We start from the raw sequence: 17,942 nt of genomic DNA on the forward strand, positions 1-17,942 counted from the left end.
GCTGCTGAGTGCTGAGGCAGACATTACATCAGCTCAAGAGGTAATAATAGTCCAATACACATGATCCTTCTGCTACAATGGAATTGTGATCCGTGTAGCAAGTATTAGCCAACGGAGGCTGAGTAGAATGACCCGCCACATGGATGAAAGCAGATTTAGAGGTAGAGGAAGTGTGGTGTGAAAAAAGTTGGGCTGTCACCTATCAAAACCGTTTAGGAATTGGCCTATCTATCTATCTTCCTTTCTTTCTTTCATGCAAACAGTAATGAAGCCTTCTTCCTTTTTCTGCAGTTAATATTCACAAATCCAAATCATAGTGATCCTCCTCCTCTTTATGCAAATATATAAGAAAAATAAAAAAAATTATGTGGCCCCAGTAGGGCTGGTAAAAAAATTCGAGGTTCGTGATTCGATTCGGGTTTGATTCGAGTTTAATTCGATTCGGAATGGGTTCGAATTGAAACGAACCAAACCAGGTTCAGTTCGGAATTAATTCAAACCAAACCCAAACCTAGCCTGGTTCGATCGAAATGGGTTCGATCATTTTTATGGTTCGAATCTCATAATAACATCGGTCGTCCATTTATCTGATGAAATTAAAATCCAAGATAGAGAATCATAATTTAACTTAGCCGACACTCCCTCGCTCTTAAATCTCAATAACCTAGTTCTCTCTTCACCTCTCCCTAACTCACTCTCCCTCTAGCTGACGCTCTCGGCGACTGGCTGTCTCTCCGGCTGTCACTCCTCTCTCCGGCCTAGATGACTGTCTCTCCTCTCTCTTCGGTCGTCTCTCATAGTTCATACCAGGAAAGCCGTCTCTGATGTATTTTTTCATGAACAATTTTTCAACTTAAAAACACTCATTTCATAGTTCATACCGGTAAAAGGAAGCCATGTGAATTGTCCCGCGAGAAAAAATTAATGTATAAACTACCGGTATAACTAGGACTGCTAAAAAATAATTTAGTTCGTGATTCGATTTGGGTTCGATTCGAAAAATGTGTAGTTCGAAATGGGTTCGGTTCGAAATGAATCAAACCAGGTTCGGTTCGAAAACGAATCAAACCAGGTTCGGTTCGAAATTAATTCAAACCAAACTCAAACCTAAGGTAAGTTCGGTTCGGTTCGGTTCGGTTCGTTGCCACCCCTAGGCCCCAGACATCATACAAAATATGTAGAAATCAACCCCTATAATTGATTATTAATCCACCTTGTGTATTTTAATTTTTAATTTATTTTAATAAAAACGTATACTATTCGTTTGCCCTTTTAAAAAATAACCACATATGAAAATAATCAATTTCTTATGGGTGAATGACTTACAAATGAACTTGATTATAATGAAACAAATTTCAGCACATAATATTGCCATAGTTGTCATCATATATAGTCACAGGATTCGCGAATTAAACTCGAATAATTTGTTTTTTTGGTGATGCCGAACCGAACGCCGAATTATTTGGTTAATCAAACTTTGAACGATTTAAACCCGAATAATTAGTGAATTTTATGAATTATTCGTGAATTTTTTCCAGAACAATTTTTTTTTTTTGCTCTCTTGCAGTATTGAGATATCTGATCCGAATAATTCCGAATTATATCCGAATTATTTCCGAATCACAATTTTTTGACCTCACCTCACCTCACCTCACCGAACCCGAATAATTCATTTGTCACTATGGTTGGCATTACATATGTGTAACAACACAGTTACTCAGCAGGTGATAATGACACAGAAGATCCAAAAATGTTTCTCCTCTCTGCGCTTGTGATAACTTGCAAAAAAGGGTTATAACCCATGAAACACAAGGCACCTAAACTCAAGATCACCAGATATTGGCTTGTATATATATATATATATATATATATATAAGCATGATGTCTCTCAGGTAATTAAGCTATCAATTGTAGGGCAACCCAGAAATGAAACCTTCTGCTTTTGGTCATTTTATTTTTGAAGAAAACCTAAATTGGACCTTTGGGCAGTTATATGTAAACGTCTAGGTGATTGCCTTCCTTTCTCACGTGCCAACCTGTCTTCCCTGTCACGTGCCATTATCTGTAGCCATGTATGCCATGGCTGCCCGGGTTGATTAATTAGAGTTAATCAGGACCTTTTCTTTCCTCTGATTTTTATTGTGATGATGTTAGAGCTAGGAAAGGTCGCTGTCTATATCAACTATTAATTTTCCTTTGGCTTGTGCTAGCTAACTAGGCCAGGACCGTTTCATGTCTAATTCTCGTTGTTCCGGTGTTAATAGTACAACATCATTGTCTGTCATAAATTTTATCTTTTCTTAGGTTTAATTCTATTGTTTGATTGATGGAAAACTTATTAAGAATGAAATCAATATTATATATGTATTAAATCTTGGCAGTGATTTCCGAGAAGAAGAAATATATAGATCAGCATGCATTTAATTTGTCAATTATGTATTATATATATATATATATATTATTCTTACTTGTATATATCATGCATGCATCATATGCATGACACTAAATTATCAACTGCTGATGGCTGAATTTCAATACAAAGGAAAAGATACAAAAGGATAAGTTAAATACATAATTTAGGTTAACAGTTGTAATTAGGAGCTAGCGTTTGGTCAGGACGAATTAAAATAAACATCAAAAGTGCATAAGAAAGTTAATTAACCTTTAAATGGAGGAGTTAGAAGACCCAATCAAGTGATTAGTATAGAACAACTTTTTAAGAGGGACCACAGAGATACATAACATGATCAGTGTGTGTTATGAGACTAGAGATTGAGTTGGTGCAAGGTCTAAATCACAACGGTTCAATTATTGATCATGACGGTAATGGCCTAATGGGTCGAAACCCGTTAAGATTGGCCGACAGGGTTTCGCAAGGAGGTTGGTTGTGCGCCGGACCACTTCTCTCTTGACCGCCTGATCTCAATCCAACAGCCATCTTTCAATGATCACAGCTCAGATTATCTTTTCAGGCCTAAAAAGGCCATGGAATCCTTCTTATGGTGTTAGTTTGGGGGCTCACACAAACCTTATCTTCTCTTTTAAGCTGGGCCTCGGAGGTAGGTTGTGAAATGACAGGAACACCCCTTCATTCCCTGCTTCTGGGCTCACCTGCCACTGAGAGTTTAGGCATTAACAATTCAAGCTCCTCTTAAGTCAACATAGACAAAGGCAATAAAAGAAAAGAAAAAAGGGAAAATTGCTTGGCTATAGGCCTGCATCTTTTGGTAGTATAATTATAAAAAGTTTTCATGATAAAAAATGATTTGTGTGCTCCATTAAAGAAAAGGAAGAGCCACCCACCATCGTTATAATAAAGGAAAATGTTTGGAGAACCCAATGGATGTATCATACAAGTATATACAAACAAATCAACTGATCATTTAAGTTGAGGTTTAGAATACTTGTGGATAATTTCAAATATTATAGTATATATTTTTGGTTTTCCTAGCTTATTTATAATGAAATAAAAACATTGTACTCAAGATGATGACATGTGTGTTTTGTTGTTGTTTGAACTTAGAAGATGACTAGACCGACAACATAGACTTCTGTAATGAAATTGCAACAGAAGATTATAACAAGTCGTTTGCTAATGAATATGAAAGGGTGTCCCTATAGGTCAATTTACCAATTGCAGTGCTAGTCAATTTCTCTATCTCTATCTTTTTGTTTTATTACTTTTTCATCTCTCTTTCTCTCTCCCTCTCTTATTGCTGTCATTTACTTTTGAAATAGTATATTAAATATATATTGTATAAGAGAGAAAAAGGAGATTATTATAAGCCTACCTAAGCAGGAGGAGAGAGCAACAGCGACCTTTTCCTTTCTCTTTCTCTTTCTTGGCTTTGTCTAATATCAGCCTCCATTCTACTAATATTATTTTTTTGAAGCCTTCCCCTTTGCTCTTCCCTTTCAGAAGGCGATTGTAGAAGCGGTGTAAGTGTAGAAGAAGTAGGGAAAAAAAATTAAGAGGAAAGTGAAAGAGAGCACCAAAAAGAGAGAAAGAGGGAGACAAAGAGAGACAGAGATGGAGTCTACCTTCAACAACGATGTGCTCTTATTCTAGCTCCCTCTTCACCCTACACTCCCCTCTCTTAGTCTTCTCTCTTGGTATTTTTCAAACCTTCAATTCCATTTTTTATCCTCTCTTTTTCTCTGTTGACACTCCTAATATATACTTCAGTACACAGTTTTTGTTCCAAATTATGAACCACTCTGCTGATCTCAATTGACCACTATAGAACCATATTTTTATTTTTCGCAATTCATTATGTCTACTATTTCAATTGAATCTAACCTAACCTATATATTTCTTATCTTAACTATGTTTTGTTCTCTCTCTTCTGAATTCCAGCTAGAGTTGTGTTGTTGGGGATATTCTGTACCTAAACGCAAGCGATGAAGGAGGCATGGGAATAGCAGTTTCGCCTGCTCAGTTACCGAAGACTGCTCGATTGAATCATTCCACAAATTATTCTTCTATGTCCCAAGGGTTCCACCAAGGGCTGTTCTCCTTCTCTGATGAGGCATCCCACCAGCAGCAACAATCATCCCACATCGCTCAGCAGAGCCGCCGAGACAAGCTACGGATCCACGGTTTTGATTCCTCATCGGGTGGTCCCCACCCGTTAATTGACCCTGGAGACCATGATGGAGGTGGAGGCAGTGGAGCAGGAGGAGGAGGAGACGAATCAAACATATACGAGTCAGCTGCCACCGGAGTGGCAGCAAATATGCTATCTGAGATGTTTAATTATCGAGGTGCCAATATGCCTGGGGGTCCTAGTGCGACTGAGCTACTTGCCAATCAGATGTCGGCAGCGGGTTACCACCACCAACTTGGAGTTCGTCCAAACCCTATTTTATCATCAAGCAGTGATTGGTACATGGGGAACCGACAAGGTGTTCTATTAGGTGGCGAGCCGTCTGGTACGACATCTGCTACTGCTTCGGCCATGCACATGTTCTTAATGAATCCGCAGCAACAACAACAACACCAACAACACCAACAACACCAACAACAAGGGAGATCCCCGTCACCGACTCCGTCTCAAGCTGATCCATCAAGTCTACATCACCAGCAAGCTTACCAAGCATTTGGTAGTACGGCTAATGCAAGTTCCACTTTTGGAGGGGGAGGCGGTGCAGTTGTAGAGGGACAAGGTTTATCCTTGTCGTTGTCAACATCTCTTCATCAGTTTGACATGGCCAAGGCAGACGAGCTGAGGGTTAGAGAAAACATGCTGTATTTTAATAACCAACCACAGGCTCATCAGCCACAACTGCACCAGCCACCGCAACACACCTTACAGCTCCAACAACAGCAAGGGATACATATGGGTTACGGCACAGTCGGACCAGGCGTGGCAAGTGTGTTACGTAGCTCGAAATATGCACGTGCAGCACAAGAGCTGTTAGAGGAATTCTGTAGTGTTGGCCGCGGGCAAATTAAAGGTGCACGGGGAGGGCGGTTACGTGATGAGTCTGCAAATCCTAACACTAAGTCAAGTGCGGTTGGTGGTGCATCTAGTTCGGCTGCTGGTGCGTCTTCATCCTCGTCAAAAGAACCGCCTCAATTGTCTCCGGCAGATAGATTCGAGCATCAAAGAAAGAAGGCTAAGCTCGTTTCCATGCTTGATGAGGCATGTCTTAATTTTACAATACTCTTTCTTTCTCTCTCTCTCTCTCTCTCACACACACACACACACACAGACAGGTATGCAGACACTCTTGATACTGTTTAGGTGAAACCGTTCGGTGGTTGGGTAGGTACTTCTCTAAGAGCCTCCGCCCCCATTTGGTTCAGTAATATTAGCCAAATAGTGTTTGTTGTACTTGATCTCCTATATATTATTTTCCAGTGGTTATTTTTTAATTGGATTTTGGACGTATTATTTTTTATTTTGTCATGTCAAATTGCATGCAACAATAGAGTTCGTCACAAACTCCAAGAGATATAGCATCTCCAATCATAGCAAAATAAACAAACCCATGATCTTATTTCTTTTCTCTGTTGTGAATTGACCAACTAGCTATAGCTCTCCTAGGAGTTGTTGCAAAGCATGCTTCAATTTTTTAAATTACTACCTCCTTTCATCTCCCTCCCGCTTTCTCTCCTTCAACTCCCGCAAAAAAAAATAATAATAATAAGAAAAGGACGTAAATATTGGTGAGTTATAATTAAGAGGAAATAATTGGTGATTGGTGGCATCCATGCCCACTAAATGATTGGTTACTATCTCTGGTGCAACCGCCATGCCATGAAATGCCTTTTTCTCCTTGCTCACCCCACATACACATATTTCTCATACACCTAACACTATATATCTAACTGTGTTTTGGCGGCGTTGGCACTCTCATTCATTTCTTTCTCTCTCTTTTCTATCTTTCCCCTTGTAGTAGTATGCATGGAAACTTAGCAACCGTTACAGATGCAGCAGTAACAATAACAATCAAGCACATGAAAAGGACATCCCAATGTGTGGCCCTCAAACTCACACCCAATTAAGTTACATTTCATGATTTGTGGACCCTTAATTTGTTCTTCAGTGATCACTAATTACTACACTGAAGTGTTATTTCTTACACCCATGCAATGCTTTATTTGAGACAAAAAATCTCACATCTTATATATATATGTTAGATCGATGCTACGTTAGGGCCCACCAAGTATTTATCTCTGAAGTGGAAATTAAAGTTCAAATAACAATCACAACATAACTTCACACAGGCATGCATATATTTCATATGCAGGTGGACAGAAGATACAACCATTATTGTGACCAGATGCAAATGGTGGTAAATTTCTTCGACTCGGTAATGGGATTTGGAGCAGCTACACCATACACAGCTCTTGCTCAGAAGGCCATGTCACGCCATTTCCGTTGTTTGAAGGATGCGATTGTGGCACAACTGAGGCAGACATGCGAGCTATTAGGGGAAAAGGATACCGGTACTGGCACCGGAATAACCAAGGGAGAGACACCACGACTACGTCTAATTGATCAAGGATTGAGGCAACAGCGTGCATTCCACCATATGGGTATGATGGAGCAAGAAGCCTGGCGGCCCCAACGCGGCCTGCCCGAACGATCTGTCAACTTACTGAGAGCTTGGCTCTTCGAGCATTTCCTTCACCCGTATGTATCTCAATTCTTACTAAAACTACTTCCTTTTTTTACCTTTCAGGGTTTTGCATATCATGTTTTTTTTCATGCTCCGTCAGTTTCTTAAGTATATGTGTCTGTGCATGAGCACAGAGTTAATCTCTCGAGCAGACTTATATATTAGTACAGAGACACAATTGAACTATGCATGCTAAATGTTTTCTCTCATTTTTTTTACCTTCTTTTTCTTTGTTTTCATCTTTTCATCCTACAAATCTCGGAGGCATCATGTCAATGCAATGCTATATATATTCTTATATCATTCGATGCACTGCACATGTATGTGCTACCTTTTTTTTAGCTTCTTGCCACGCTGTATAATATATTATTTGGTCCACTAATATATACTTGTTGAAGTACTAAAGTCAACTTGTACGTCTAAGTTCATGTTCTTCAATTCCTTCTTTGATCCGAATCCCTCACAAAATATAGTTTCAATTCCTTTCTGTTTTTTTTACTCTAGTTTTGTCAATATTAATTAATTTTGAAAAGTGATAGAAGATGGCATTAAAATGCTTCATCTGAGGATATTTGAGGGTGAGATACAATGAGATGATAATCGATAACTATTATCTGAGGCTTGTGATAAAAAATATCCGTTTGATGTTCCAAACACGCCTTGTATGAAAAGAGCAGGTTCAAATGCCTCATTTATTTCATGTCTCAATTGTGCTTGACATTCTTATTTCTATTTTGCAAGTCCAAACAGTTAATCTGAAAAGCTCAACATAATCTCCATATTGAATGTACATGAAAAACAAATTTTATGTTTTTTTTGGAATTATTTTACTCTTCTTTAGATAGGTATAAAATGACTTTTCTTCAAAAGATAATGGATCATCTAAAAAAACGATTTTGTACCTATATAATAAAAATAGTAGAAAGTTTCAAAAAATATAAAACTCGGTTTCCAAAAATATTTTAACATGAAAATCATATTGAACAGTTTGAATCAACTGTTTGAACTTTGAAATAAAAAATAAAGATACAAGGCACAATTGAGACATGACATTTTAACCCTACTCATATAAATATAGCTTGATCTTAAAAACTTATATGCTTTCATATCATAACATATATATAATGCCCATAATCAAAATTTCCTACCCTACCAATGAATGATATAGTTGGAGATTTGATTGAAGGGTATCGATCAACAACCTGCATCAAGACTTTTTATATTTTAAGGTTCTTCAAGCTCAAAAGTACTCAGTAAATTTCTTTGCTCCGTATACAACATATTTTGTTATACACATATAGGGTGAACTACGTAATATGTGAAGCTCCAGTTCAATTGGAACCATAATTCATATGCATGTAACAGTTAGTGAATCCTTTGGTTCGCTCATATTGTTATAATTTTGTTTGAGGTAGCCATCATGTTAAAATATATTCTTTCTTGGTAGAAGTGTCCTTTTTCTATTGAAAGAATATTTTATTGAGATCTACGCTGAGGTAAAGGCAAAGGCAGAGCAGTAATTCATTCCCTTTCTTTCTGCTAATGCCACATTACTTTTCTTGTGTTCTGCATAAAATTTACTTTTTACTGAATAAGTTTTCTGTTATATTTTTGGGATCACTCAAGCATATATGCCAATGCCACTCTCTAACCAATAGTAGTACTGTCCTTTCCCTGTCCGTGCTTTGTGTCCCCCCCCCCCCCCCCTCCCTCTCGCTCTCTCTCTCTCTCTCTCTCTCTCAAGGTACACTGACTTATCAGGTATTAAAGTGTTAACAACGTATTTTAAGGTGCTTGGTCTGTACGGTAAATAAAATTATCACCATATGCACTTTGTACTAATCTTTGACAATTGCATGTTCTTTTTTGTTTTTCTCATTGGCTCCCCCCTCCCCACTGTTGCAACTAATGTCGTAATTTATGTGCTCCTTGTCACTGTCAGGCTATATTCTTCCTTCCAGCGGTATCAAAAAGATTTATCAGACTATATATAATGTGCTTGTTATTGTTATATTTCACATCAGTTGCTAATAACTCACTAACGCTCTGACATGTTCAACAATTAATTAATTGGTTACTTTCTACATAGTCTCTGAACGTCGTAAAACCAGTGCCAAGTACCAAAGATATATATATATATATACCTTACTTGTTTCTGGTGAGTCTACCTGTATACAAATAAGACCTAGAGTACATAAGGTGAATTGCATTGCATTATCAGCTTTGAGTCTCGAAAGAAAAGCTGGCCATTTAAGGAGCACAGGGTTTACTTTTGCAAATTTTCTCTCTTTGCTGCAACAAACTTTATACATGGGGATGGGGATGGCATGCCATGAAAGCGCATTTAAAAGATCTCCTGTAGCTGATCTTTTGAATTTTGCTCTTTTCTCGTGAAAAAGCTCTCTCTCTCTCTCTGTCTATCTGCATGCAAGATTTAAGTGATTAGGGGAGTCTGTTGTAGTTGTACTGATTTGTAGTAAATAGCTAGTCCTGTTGGCTGTTTACTGTACATTTGTTTTGCTACAGAATCTCTGAGTCATCTATGCTCTCTGCTCTTAAATTAATCTCTCTTTAACTGTGTTCTTTAACTGTGTTAATTTGTGTGTGTATATGTTTGTCAGGTACCCAAGTGATGCAGATAAGCATTTGTTGGCACGGCAGACAGGTCTATCCAGAAACCAGGTTTCTCTCTCTCTCTCTCTCTCACCCCCTTTCCCAACCCATAGTTTTGCCCCATATACATAATACTAATTAATTTTGTATGATTTCATAGTTTTTAAATTCCAACTCGTCACAATATTCTTTCTGTGATAGCAAGCAGTTACTGTCCTTGCTAGCTAGGCTGCTTAAATTGTCTGTATTCCACCACTAGTTTTGCCTTTTGTCTTATATAATTTTCCCTAAAATTCATTGCACAGAGAGACAATGACAGTATCATCGTGACCATGAGAACACGTTCTGTCTCCTCATCAGTCTTTTTAAATTAGCAGGACAAGTCCATTGTAAAATTATACCATAAATTAGAGAGGTTTAACTGGAGAGGTCCGTTTATTTTTCAGCAATGGAGGGAATCAGGGAAATGGGTTCCCTTCATATATAGCTAGGGTGGGTCTTGGGTCTGCATTGCACAAGTTGCACCATCTAACACGAGTCCATTGATATTTAAAGCATTGGATACATACATTTAAGAAGGGGGCCACTCTACTTGGGATTACTGTTCTTTCCTAATACTATTTAATATTGCTAGTATTTTGTATTTGTTTGTACTCCCAATCTTTTTGTCACTGTCTGTTTGTATATGTCACTGTATTTTAACCAGTGCTCCTGTCCTCTCTAATGTCCAAAATTTGAAAGTAAAATAGACTAATATGTTACTCTAATTATAAATTAGACTAAGGGTGTAGAAGAGTGAGTGTGTAAAAAGAGCCCTAAGGAGTGTGTAAATACTTTTCTTATCTTAATATATTGTCAGCAGGCTTCTTGCCATCTGACCTTCAAAAAAAAAAAATCTTAGACAATGAAAATTACAGAGTTTCTATAGTGTTACGTACCTCTAGTTTGTGTCATCATGTCACTTTTATAATTGAGTTAGCAATGATTATGCATGGCTTCTAATTGTGTGGTACCATGAAAATAATGCATTGGGCAGGTGTCAAACTGGTTCATCAATGCAAGAGTAAGGTTATGGAAGCCAATGATAGAAGAAATGTACCAGCAAGAGTTCAGGGATGAGTCCGACCCATCTGGTGGACCCACTGACGGTACACACCAACCGTCTCTCTCTCCTACTCAATCACATGCAGCACAAGGGGGTCCACAGAGCCAAAGACCAGATGCATCTTCAAGCGGAGCACCTAAGCCTGACCCATCCCCAGTTCAACAGTCCGTCACCGGCACACATGTAGCCAATGATGATTCAGTGCTAATAGGAGGCATAGATCCTGTTGAGTTGCTAGGATCCGACCCGCATGTGGGAACCACTGATGATATTTACCGGTATGGAACTGCTTTGGGAATGGGACCTGGTGCAAGGATACGCTATGGTTCAGGAGGTGATGTATCACTGACGTTAGGGCTCCGCCATGCCGGAGCCAATGCACCACAAGATAGTAACCGGCTTCCGGTTAGAGACTTTGGAGGATGCTAATTAATGTTAGTAGTTTCTAAGGAGAAGACTCTAAATTGATTTGGTGAAACAGAAGGAAATTATACATTGAACAAAGAAGTACAATGACAAAGATGAATCTTCTTCTTTAGAGAAAGTGTTTTAGTTAGTTTCCTTTTGTTAGAAAATCGTGGGGGAGAATGAAATGAAATATATAAATAGCATAGAAACATAGAGTTGTTCCATATATATAATTAAAATAGCTAGTTAGGACGTTCTTAGCAAATTTAGCAGAATCTCTTAATTTCTTGCTTTAAAATTTTTCTTCTTCCATATTATTTGACTATTTTTTTTTTTGTTGTCTGTAAACTTAAGAAAACATACATAATATTGGTATTGGGAGGAATCGTTATAGAAGATTGACTTGCAGGCTGGTGTTCTTATTCATAAATGTGTGTGTGTGTATAGATAGCTAGAGAGAGGGGGGTTGGTTAAGCTCAAAACTTTTGTTTCTAGCCTCCAGAACAAATGATTCGGTTTTTCGAATTTCAAAGTTCAAACAGTTGATCCAAACCGTTAGATGTTCAATCTATATTAAAATGTGTTTGGAGATCAAATTTTACATTTTTTTAAATTTTTTTACTATTTATTAAGATGGCTTGAAAATTGCTGTTTTTATTAAATTTCTCCACCATTAAAAAATAACGATTTTCAAACCATCTTAATAAATAGTAAACAAATTCTAAAAAATGTTGAATTTCGTCTCCAGTCACATTTTAATATAGATTGAACATCTAATGGTTTGAATCGACTATTTGAACTTTAAAAATTGAAAAACCAAATTATTTGTTCCGAAGACTAGAAGGAAACGTTTTGAGCTTAACCAACCTATATATATATATATATCCATTTATGTGGCCTACATAATAACTTGCATTTGTTCATATATTTAACACAATTCATTATTAGCAGATGGGTTGTTTGGACTGATGACGGTACCTTATTTGTAATTATTTGTTTATTTCTCTGTTTAAGAAATAATGCATTCTGTATTTGTTAGTAATTATATAAGGAGGGATCCACTTACACTATTTGTTGGTGACAATTACACTCTACATTTTTCAAGTCCAAACAGTGGATCGATTCAAACCGTTCAACATGATAGATATATAAAAATGTGTTTGTAGATCAAATTTTACATTTGTTTTGAATTTTTTTTTACTATTTAAGTATTTATTAAGATAGGTACAAAAATTCAATGGTTTGAAAACAACGATAATGTAAAATACTTAATAAATAGTAAAAAATTCAAAAAAAAAATATAAAATTTGATATTCAAGCACATTATTTCATTTGGTGTACCCAATTCTAGAGTTTGCTAAGAACGGGTTTATTTCATTCATATCTTTTTTGTGACACCGAATTACACCTTGTATAAAAGCTTTCAATTGTATGTTTATAAAATTGTACCCAATTCTCTAGAGTTTTCCTTTGTGAAAGCCTATCCATAGGAGAAGTTGTAACAAGAGAGACAAGAATTAGCTCCAGAGATAAAATAGCATAACTAGCTAGTATCATCTTCTTCTGGAAAGATTGACAGAGCATTCATGTATGATTGAGGTATTAATGCTACAAATGGTGGTTGTCTGATGGAACGAACAAAAAGACACAAGGATATAATTGTCAGGTAATTAATGGCACACCAAGTAGCCCAATGTCTTGTGCCTTTTCTCTTGTTTAATTTAATTTCTCTCTTTTTTAGACTTCATTTTTTTTCCTGTGTATGGGGGACCAAACCAGCCTGAGAATTTTAGTTTGTGATAATTACGTACGTCTTAAATTATTGAGGAGTCTTTTATATAGTAAATTTATCTAATATTTTAAAAAAATTATCTAAATTAGAAAACTGAAGGGTACATGTACATTCCATTATTTACATAAGACATGTTAATCAAATTTGAGTAAATTTATAATTAATTTATCATCTATTAAAAAAATATTAATTTAATTTCTCTCCTTTTTAGACTTCATTTTTTTTCCTGTGTATGGGGGACCAAACCAGCCTGAGAATTTTAGTTTGTGATAATTACGTACGTCTTAAATTATTGAGTCTTTTATATAGTAAATTTATCTAATATTTTAAAAAAATTATCTAAATTAGAAAACTGAAGGGTACATGTACATTCCATTATTTACATAAGACATGTTAATCAAATTTGAGTAAATTTATAATTAATTTATCATCTATTAAAAAAATATTAATTTAATTTCTCTCCTTTTTAGACTTCATTTTTTTTCCTGTGTATGGGGGACCAAACCAGCCTGAGAATTTTAGTTTGTGATAATTACGTACGTCTTAAATTATTGAGGAGTCTTTTATATAGTAAATTTATCTAATATTTTAAAAAAATTATCTAAATTAGAAAACTGAAGGGTACATGTACATTCCATTATTTACATAAGACATGTTAATCAAATTTGAGTAAATTTATAATTAATTTATCATCTATTAAAAAAATATTATAACTTTCTTGTTAAAATTTCAACAATACATGATAAAAACTAAATATTATCAAGTTGAAAAAAAATATGATACATGCTCTATTTAAATAACAGAAAAAAATTGCAATTTATCTTTTTAGGACAATATTTTTCAAGATGTTATATAGATATACTGCAAAAGAAAAAAAGTTAGAGTATTTACTTTAAATTGAGTAACAAAAAGGGTGGGCCCATGATAGGGCGTTCTATCGTGTTCTTACGTTGCAATGGGAACATATTATAAAAGAGAGAACAATAATAGTATGATACATAATATGTTAAGAAAAAAAAGCTATAATAATTGTTAAGTATAACCATGCAATATCATAGTAGTTAATATTATTCCCATATTGTGCACTTTCTATGATTAGATAACATAAAAAAAATTAACTATAAAATGTGAACATATAGGGATTTATTTTGACATGTAAAAAATATATGATCCTTTAATTATAAAATGTAAAAAAAAAAATGAGTCCATTATATTCTTTTAGTAATAAATAATAATCCTAGTTTTCTCATAAAAATAATTAATTATAAAAATATGGAATACCATACAATATCATAGTATTTTTATATGAGGAGGGAACCAATTACACCCTTTTTTGGTGGCATCGAATTGCACTCTCCATTTTTAAAGTTTTCAAAGTCCAAACAATCGATCCAAACCATTCAACATAATGGATATGTTAAAATGTGCTTGCATATCAAATTTTATATTTTTTGGAACTTTTTTTACTATTTATTAAGTATTTCACAAAATTGCTATATTCAGACCATTGAATTTTTGTACCCATCTTAATAAATAGTAAAAAAAATTTCATAAGAATGTAAAATTTGATTTGCAAGCACATTTTAACATATCCATCATATTGAACGGTTTGGATCGACTGTTTTGGACTTTAAAAACATAGAGTATAATCCGGTGTCACCAAAAAAGAATGTAATTGGATACCTCCTCTTTTTATATATAGTTGGGAAAACTATAATATATAAATAATTAATTATAACAGATTGTTCTCTACTCATAGGTTTTTTTTTTTTTTTTTTTGTAAGGAATAGCACGTAGGCATGACATTACTCATTGTAGTTATATTATACTCCCATATTTATGGCATATAAAAATATGGCCCTGTTACTATGTACCGTTTAATATTGTGTTAAAAATGATATTTTGTATTGTTTGATTTCTATTTGTGTCATAGTTTTCTCTTTTATAACACTGTGGATTACTATATTATTGTGCCTTTTAAATATATGTCAGTGACGTAATATGTTCCCCTAACTATGACTAATTAATGTATCATAGCTTTCTCTATTCATTGTCAATAGTATGGGTACTGTTTGATGATATACAAATAACATGTTTACTTAAATGAGATCCAAATAATATTTTTTTTTAAATGATATAAAAAATAGAACAAAATGAAGATATGGCCAATCAATTATCAATCAATCCAAAAATTTCTTAAAAGATATTTAAAAAATAAAAATAAATCAGGATTAATTTTAAAATCGAGTATTTGTCAATCAAATAAGTGTGACAAGTACGTATCTAAATAAATTTAGACTTCTACATGTAAAAAAATATATAAAAAAAGATACATAGAACAAATAAAAGACAGACTATTTGATTAGAGAGTTGATATTTAATTTAAAAGTTTATCTTTTAATTAAAGCCGCTGGCCAAATCATGACATCTACGTGCTTAATATAAGAATAGAGATATTTAGTTTTTGGCTAAAGTGCAAATCTAAGTTTTATATTTATCATGCCTTAACGTACATTATATATATGGTTAGTAGCTAGCCTTAATTTTTTGGAGATATTTAGTTTTTTCCGAGGAAATATAGCGTGCATGCAAATTAACCTAACAATGCAGATTGATTAGTAGCCTTAATTTCTCTATATATACATACCAAGTAAAAAAAAATGACTATAGCTAAAACGAAAAAGTTATCCATGTTAAACATCAACAGAAGCGGAGCTACATTCAACGAATGGGAGTTAATTGACTCCAATTTATTTTGAATATTTTGTATTTATATATAATTTTCTATATAGTATAGGATAAAATTATATAGATACAATAATATTGACCCCCATTAGCAGCATAAAATTTTTATATGACCGACCTCCATTCATATTTGACCCACATAACTTGAAAGTCGGATTCCATCCTGAATATGAATGAATCCTACTAGCTATATAGGACATGCCTAGAGAAATTAGCATTTTTTTTCTATCGTTACGGTCTTTTATTTCTCACGTGGGCAAATGAAAATTTATGAGTTTAGGATAACTAGTTTTAATGACAAAATATGATGAATTGAGTAAATAATATGAGAGCTTTCTAATTAATTTGTAAGGATATATAGAATCTATCCAATAGATACACTTTGAAATATATAATTATAATGTTGTTGAACAGTACAAATAAAATTCTGCCTTTATTATTTGGAGAGTATATAGGAAGAAAACCCATCAATTGGAAAAAAAATTTGGTAATTCGATCAATTATAATTATTTTCTTCCTGAAAATAGAAAAAAACAAATATATGGTTTCCAACAAATTTTGAATTATAAATTACATCAAACAATCTTAAATGGCCTATATATTGTGTATGTATTAAACTTTTCTAATTGAGATTTGAAGCCAAAGAATTGACCTGTACGCTTAATTTACAAGGTACCTTTAACCTACCTCTCTATCTTTGTGTGTGCATGTGTGTGTGTGTGTGTAATACTCCCATGCATGCATAATTCTACAAAGGCCACGAGCAAAAACAGAAGGCATGGCCAACATGAGACAATATTTGACTCTCAATCATTTTAATATTGTTATTAAAATAGATACACCAAAAAATAACATGTTAAAAATTAAGGATATATATAACAAGCATCTGGGAATTATTAGAATAACAGATGGGTGAGGTGATATAAATGCCAACATAATCCCTTGTTAGTCACTTTCTACTCAGACTCACCTTACTTCAATATAAAACAATTTATCTTTACTAAAAATAGCCAATCTTCTTCCGGCCCCCTACACCTCTCTCTTTCTCTCTCTCACACACACAACACACACACGCACAATTACATATGGACAGAGATGAAGGAATACTAAGGATAAGAAAGTGATGGAGGGAGAAAAACAAATTAAAAGGCCCAGGGAATCGCTACATCGCTCATGTAGACCCCATTTTGCCTTAACCTTTATTTTTTTTTTCACCTTTATATTTGGAGCTTGCAACAATTTGCCAGACTTGACTAGGACCCCTACTTGAATAATTAAGCGCGAGTAGCAACATTTTAAGGGAATCAATGCCAGGCTGACGTGGACCACTCTCGGCCATAGCAGCTGGTATAAAGCCCTTGACACCTGTCATGACTTGATCCGCTAGCTGAGACATAGGGATTCGTAGGAATGGCCCATTGTCTGGTAATTTTGTTATCAGAAATCAGAATATAACAGCAAGAGTTGCAGGTCTGTGATGGTGATTCCAGCTTCAAATTAATATTTCACATATGCTTCAATGGAAACTGACAAAAAAATATATAAGAGGACATAGTTAGAAACAATGTATTACTAAGATCAGTATCTATATCCCAGCAACTAAAATGAGTTTTTTAATAATTGTTAATCACTCTTTAAAAATTAAGGTCTCTGAAATTAATTAAGGTCCTTGAAATTAATTTTAGAGTTTCTATTAAGCCATATCAGCAAATTGAAAAGAATAAATAATCTGAGTCAACCATTTGACCAGTATGAAATTTATAAATAGTTTCTTAATAAGAAACTCTCCTACACCCCTAAAATTAAATTAAAAACTATCACATCAAATTAGAAACTCTAATAATGCCAGATATTGATGCTCTAAATAATAAATTTACATATCCACTACCAGCTTAATTATGAAAAGGCTAATTAGCATTCATAGTTGAGAAAATCAACAGACTAGATTGGCCGATATATGCCCTAGTCATTTATTTATGTAACCCTCTCAACACCGTCGTCAACGGCAGGTTTATTGTTTTTATATTACTAATTTTTGGAGGGGATTTATATATAGATGAAGATCGAGAAGTCTCCAACTAGTTTATTATTTTAGTCTATATAATATCAACTTCAGTATCATTTCAGTCTATATAACATCAACTTCAAAAT

At 34.6% G+C, this 17,942-nt stretch overlaps 1 protein-coding gene and 1 long non-coding RNA gene across 3 annotated transcripts; one reads left to right on the top strand and one right to left on the bottom strand.

Annotated features, from left to right (window-relative positions):
• Positions 1-2,641: 2,641 nt before the first annotated feature.
• On the bottom strand, positions 2,642-3,931 carry LOC144565694 (uncharacterized). The gene is made up of 2 exons (XR_013514939.1): positions 3,792-3,931; positions 2,642-3,117 (listed from the first exon to the last, which is right to left on the bottom strand). It is a non-coding gene; the product is annotated as an uncharacterized LOC144565694 (long non-coding RNA).
• Positions 3,743-11,662, top strand: BLH4 (BEL1-like homeodomain 4). 2 transcript variants are annotated; one of them, XM_078315516.1, is made up of 5 exons: positions 3,743-4,113; positions 4,358-5,645; positions 6,757-7,142; positions 9,750-9,810; positions 10,778-11,662. In XM_078315516.1, the coding sequence occupies exons 2-5, from the start codon at positions 4,413-4,415 to the stop codon at positions 11,273-11,275; spliced, it is 2,178 nt and encodes a 725-aa protein (XP_078171642.1). In that variant the 5' UTR covers positions 3,743-4,113; positions 4,358-4,412; the 3' UTR covers positions 11,276-11,662. The 2 variants fall into 2 exon arrangements, with proteins under 2 accessions (XP_078171642.1, XP_078171643.1); XM_078315517.1 differs by lacking the exon at positions 3,743-4,113 and having other exon boundaries at positions 4,121-5,645.
• Positions 11,663-17,942: the final 6,280 nt, after the last annotated feature.

This window comes from Carex rostrata, chromosome 14 (genome assembly GCF_964058835.1).
Source record: "Carex rostrata chromosome 14, lpCarRost1.2, whole genome shotgun sequence".
In the NCBI taxonomy this organism is placed as follows: Eukaryota; Viridiplantae; Streptophyta; class Magnoliopsida; order Poales; family Cyperaceae; genus Carex; species Carex rostrata.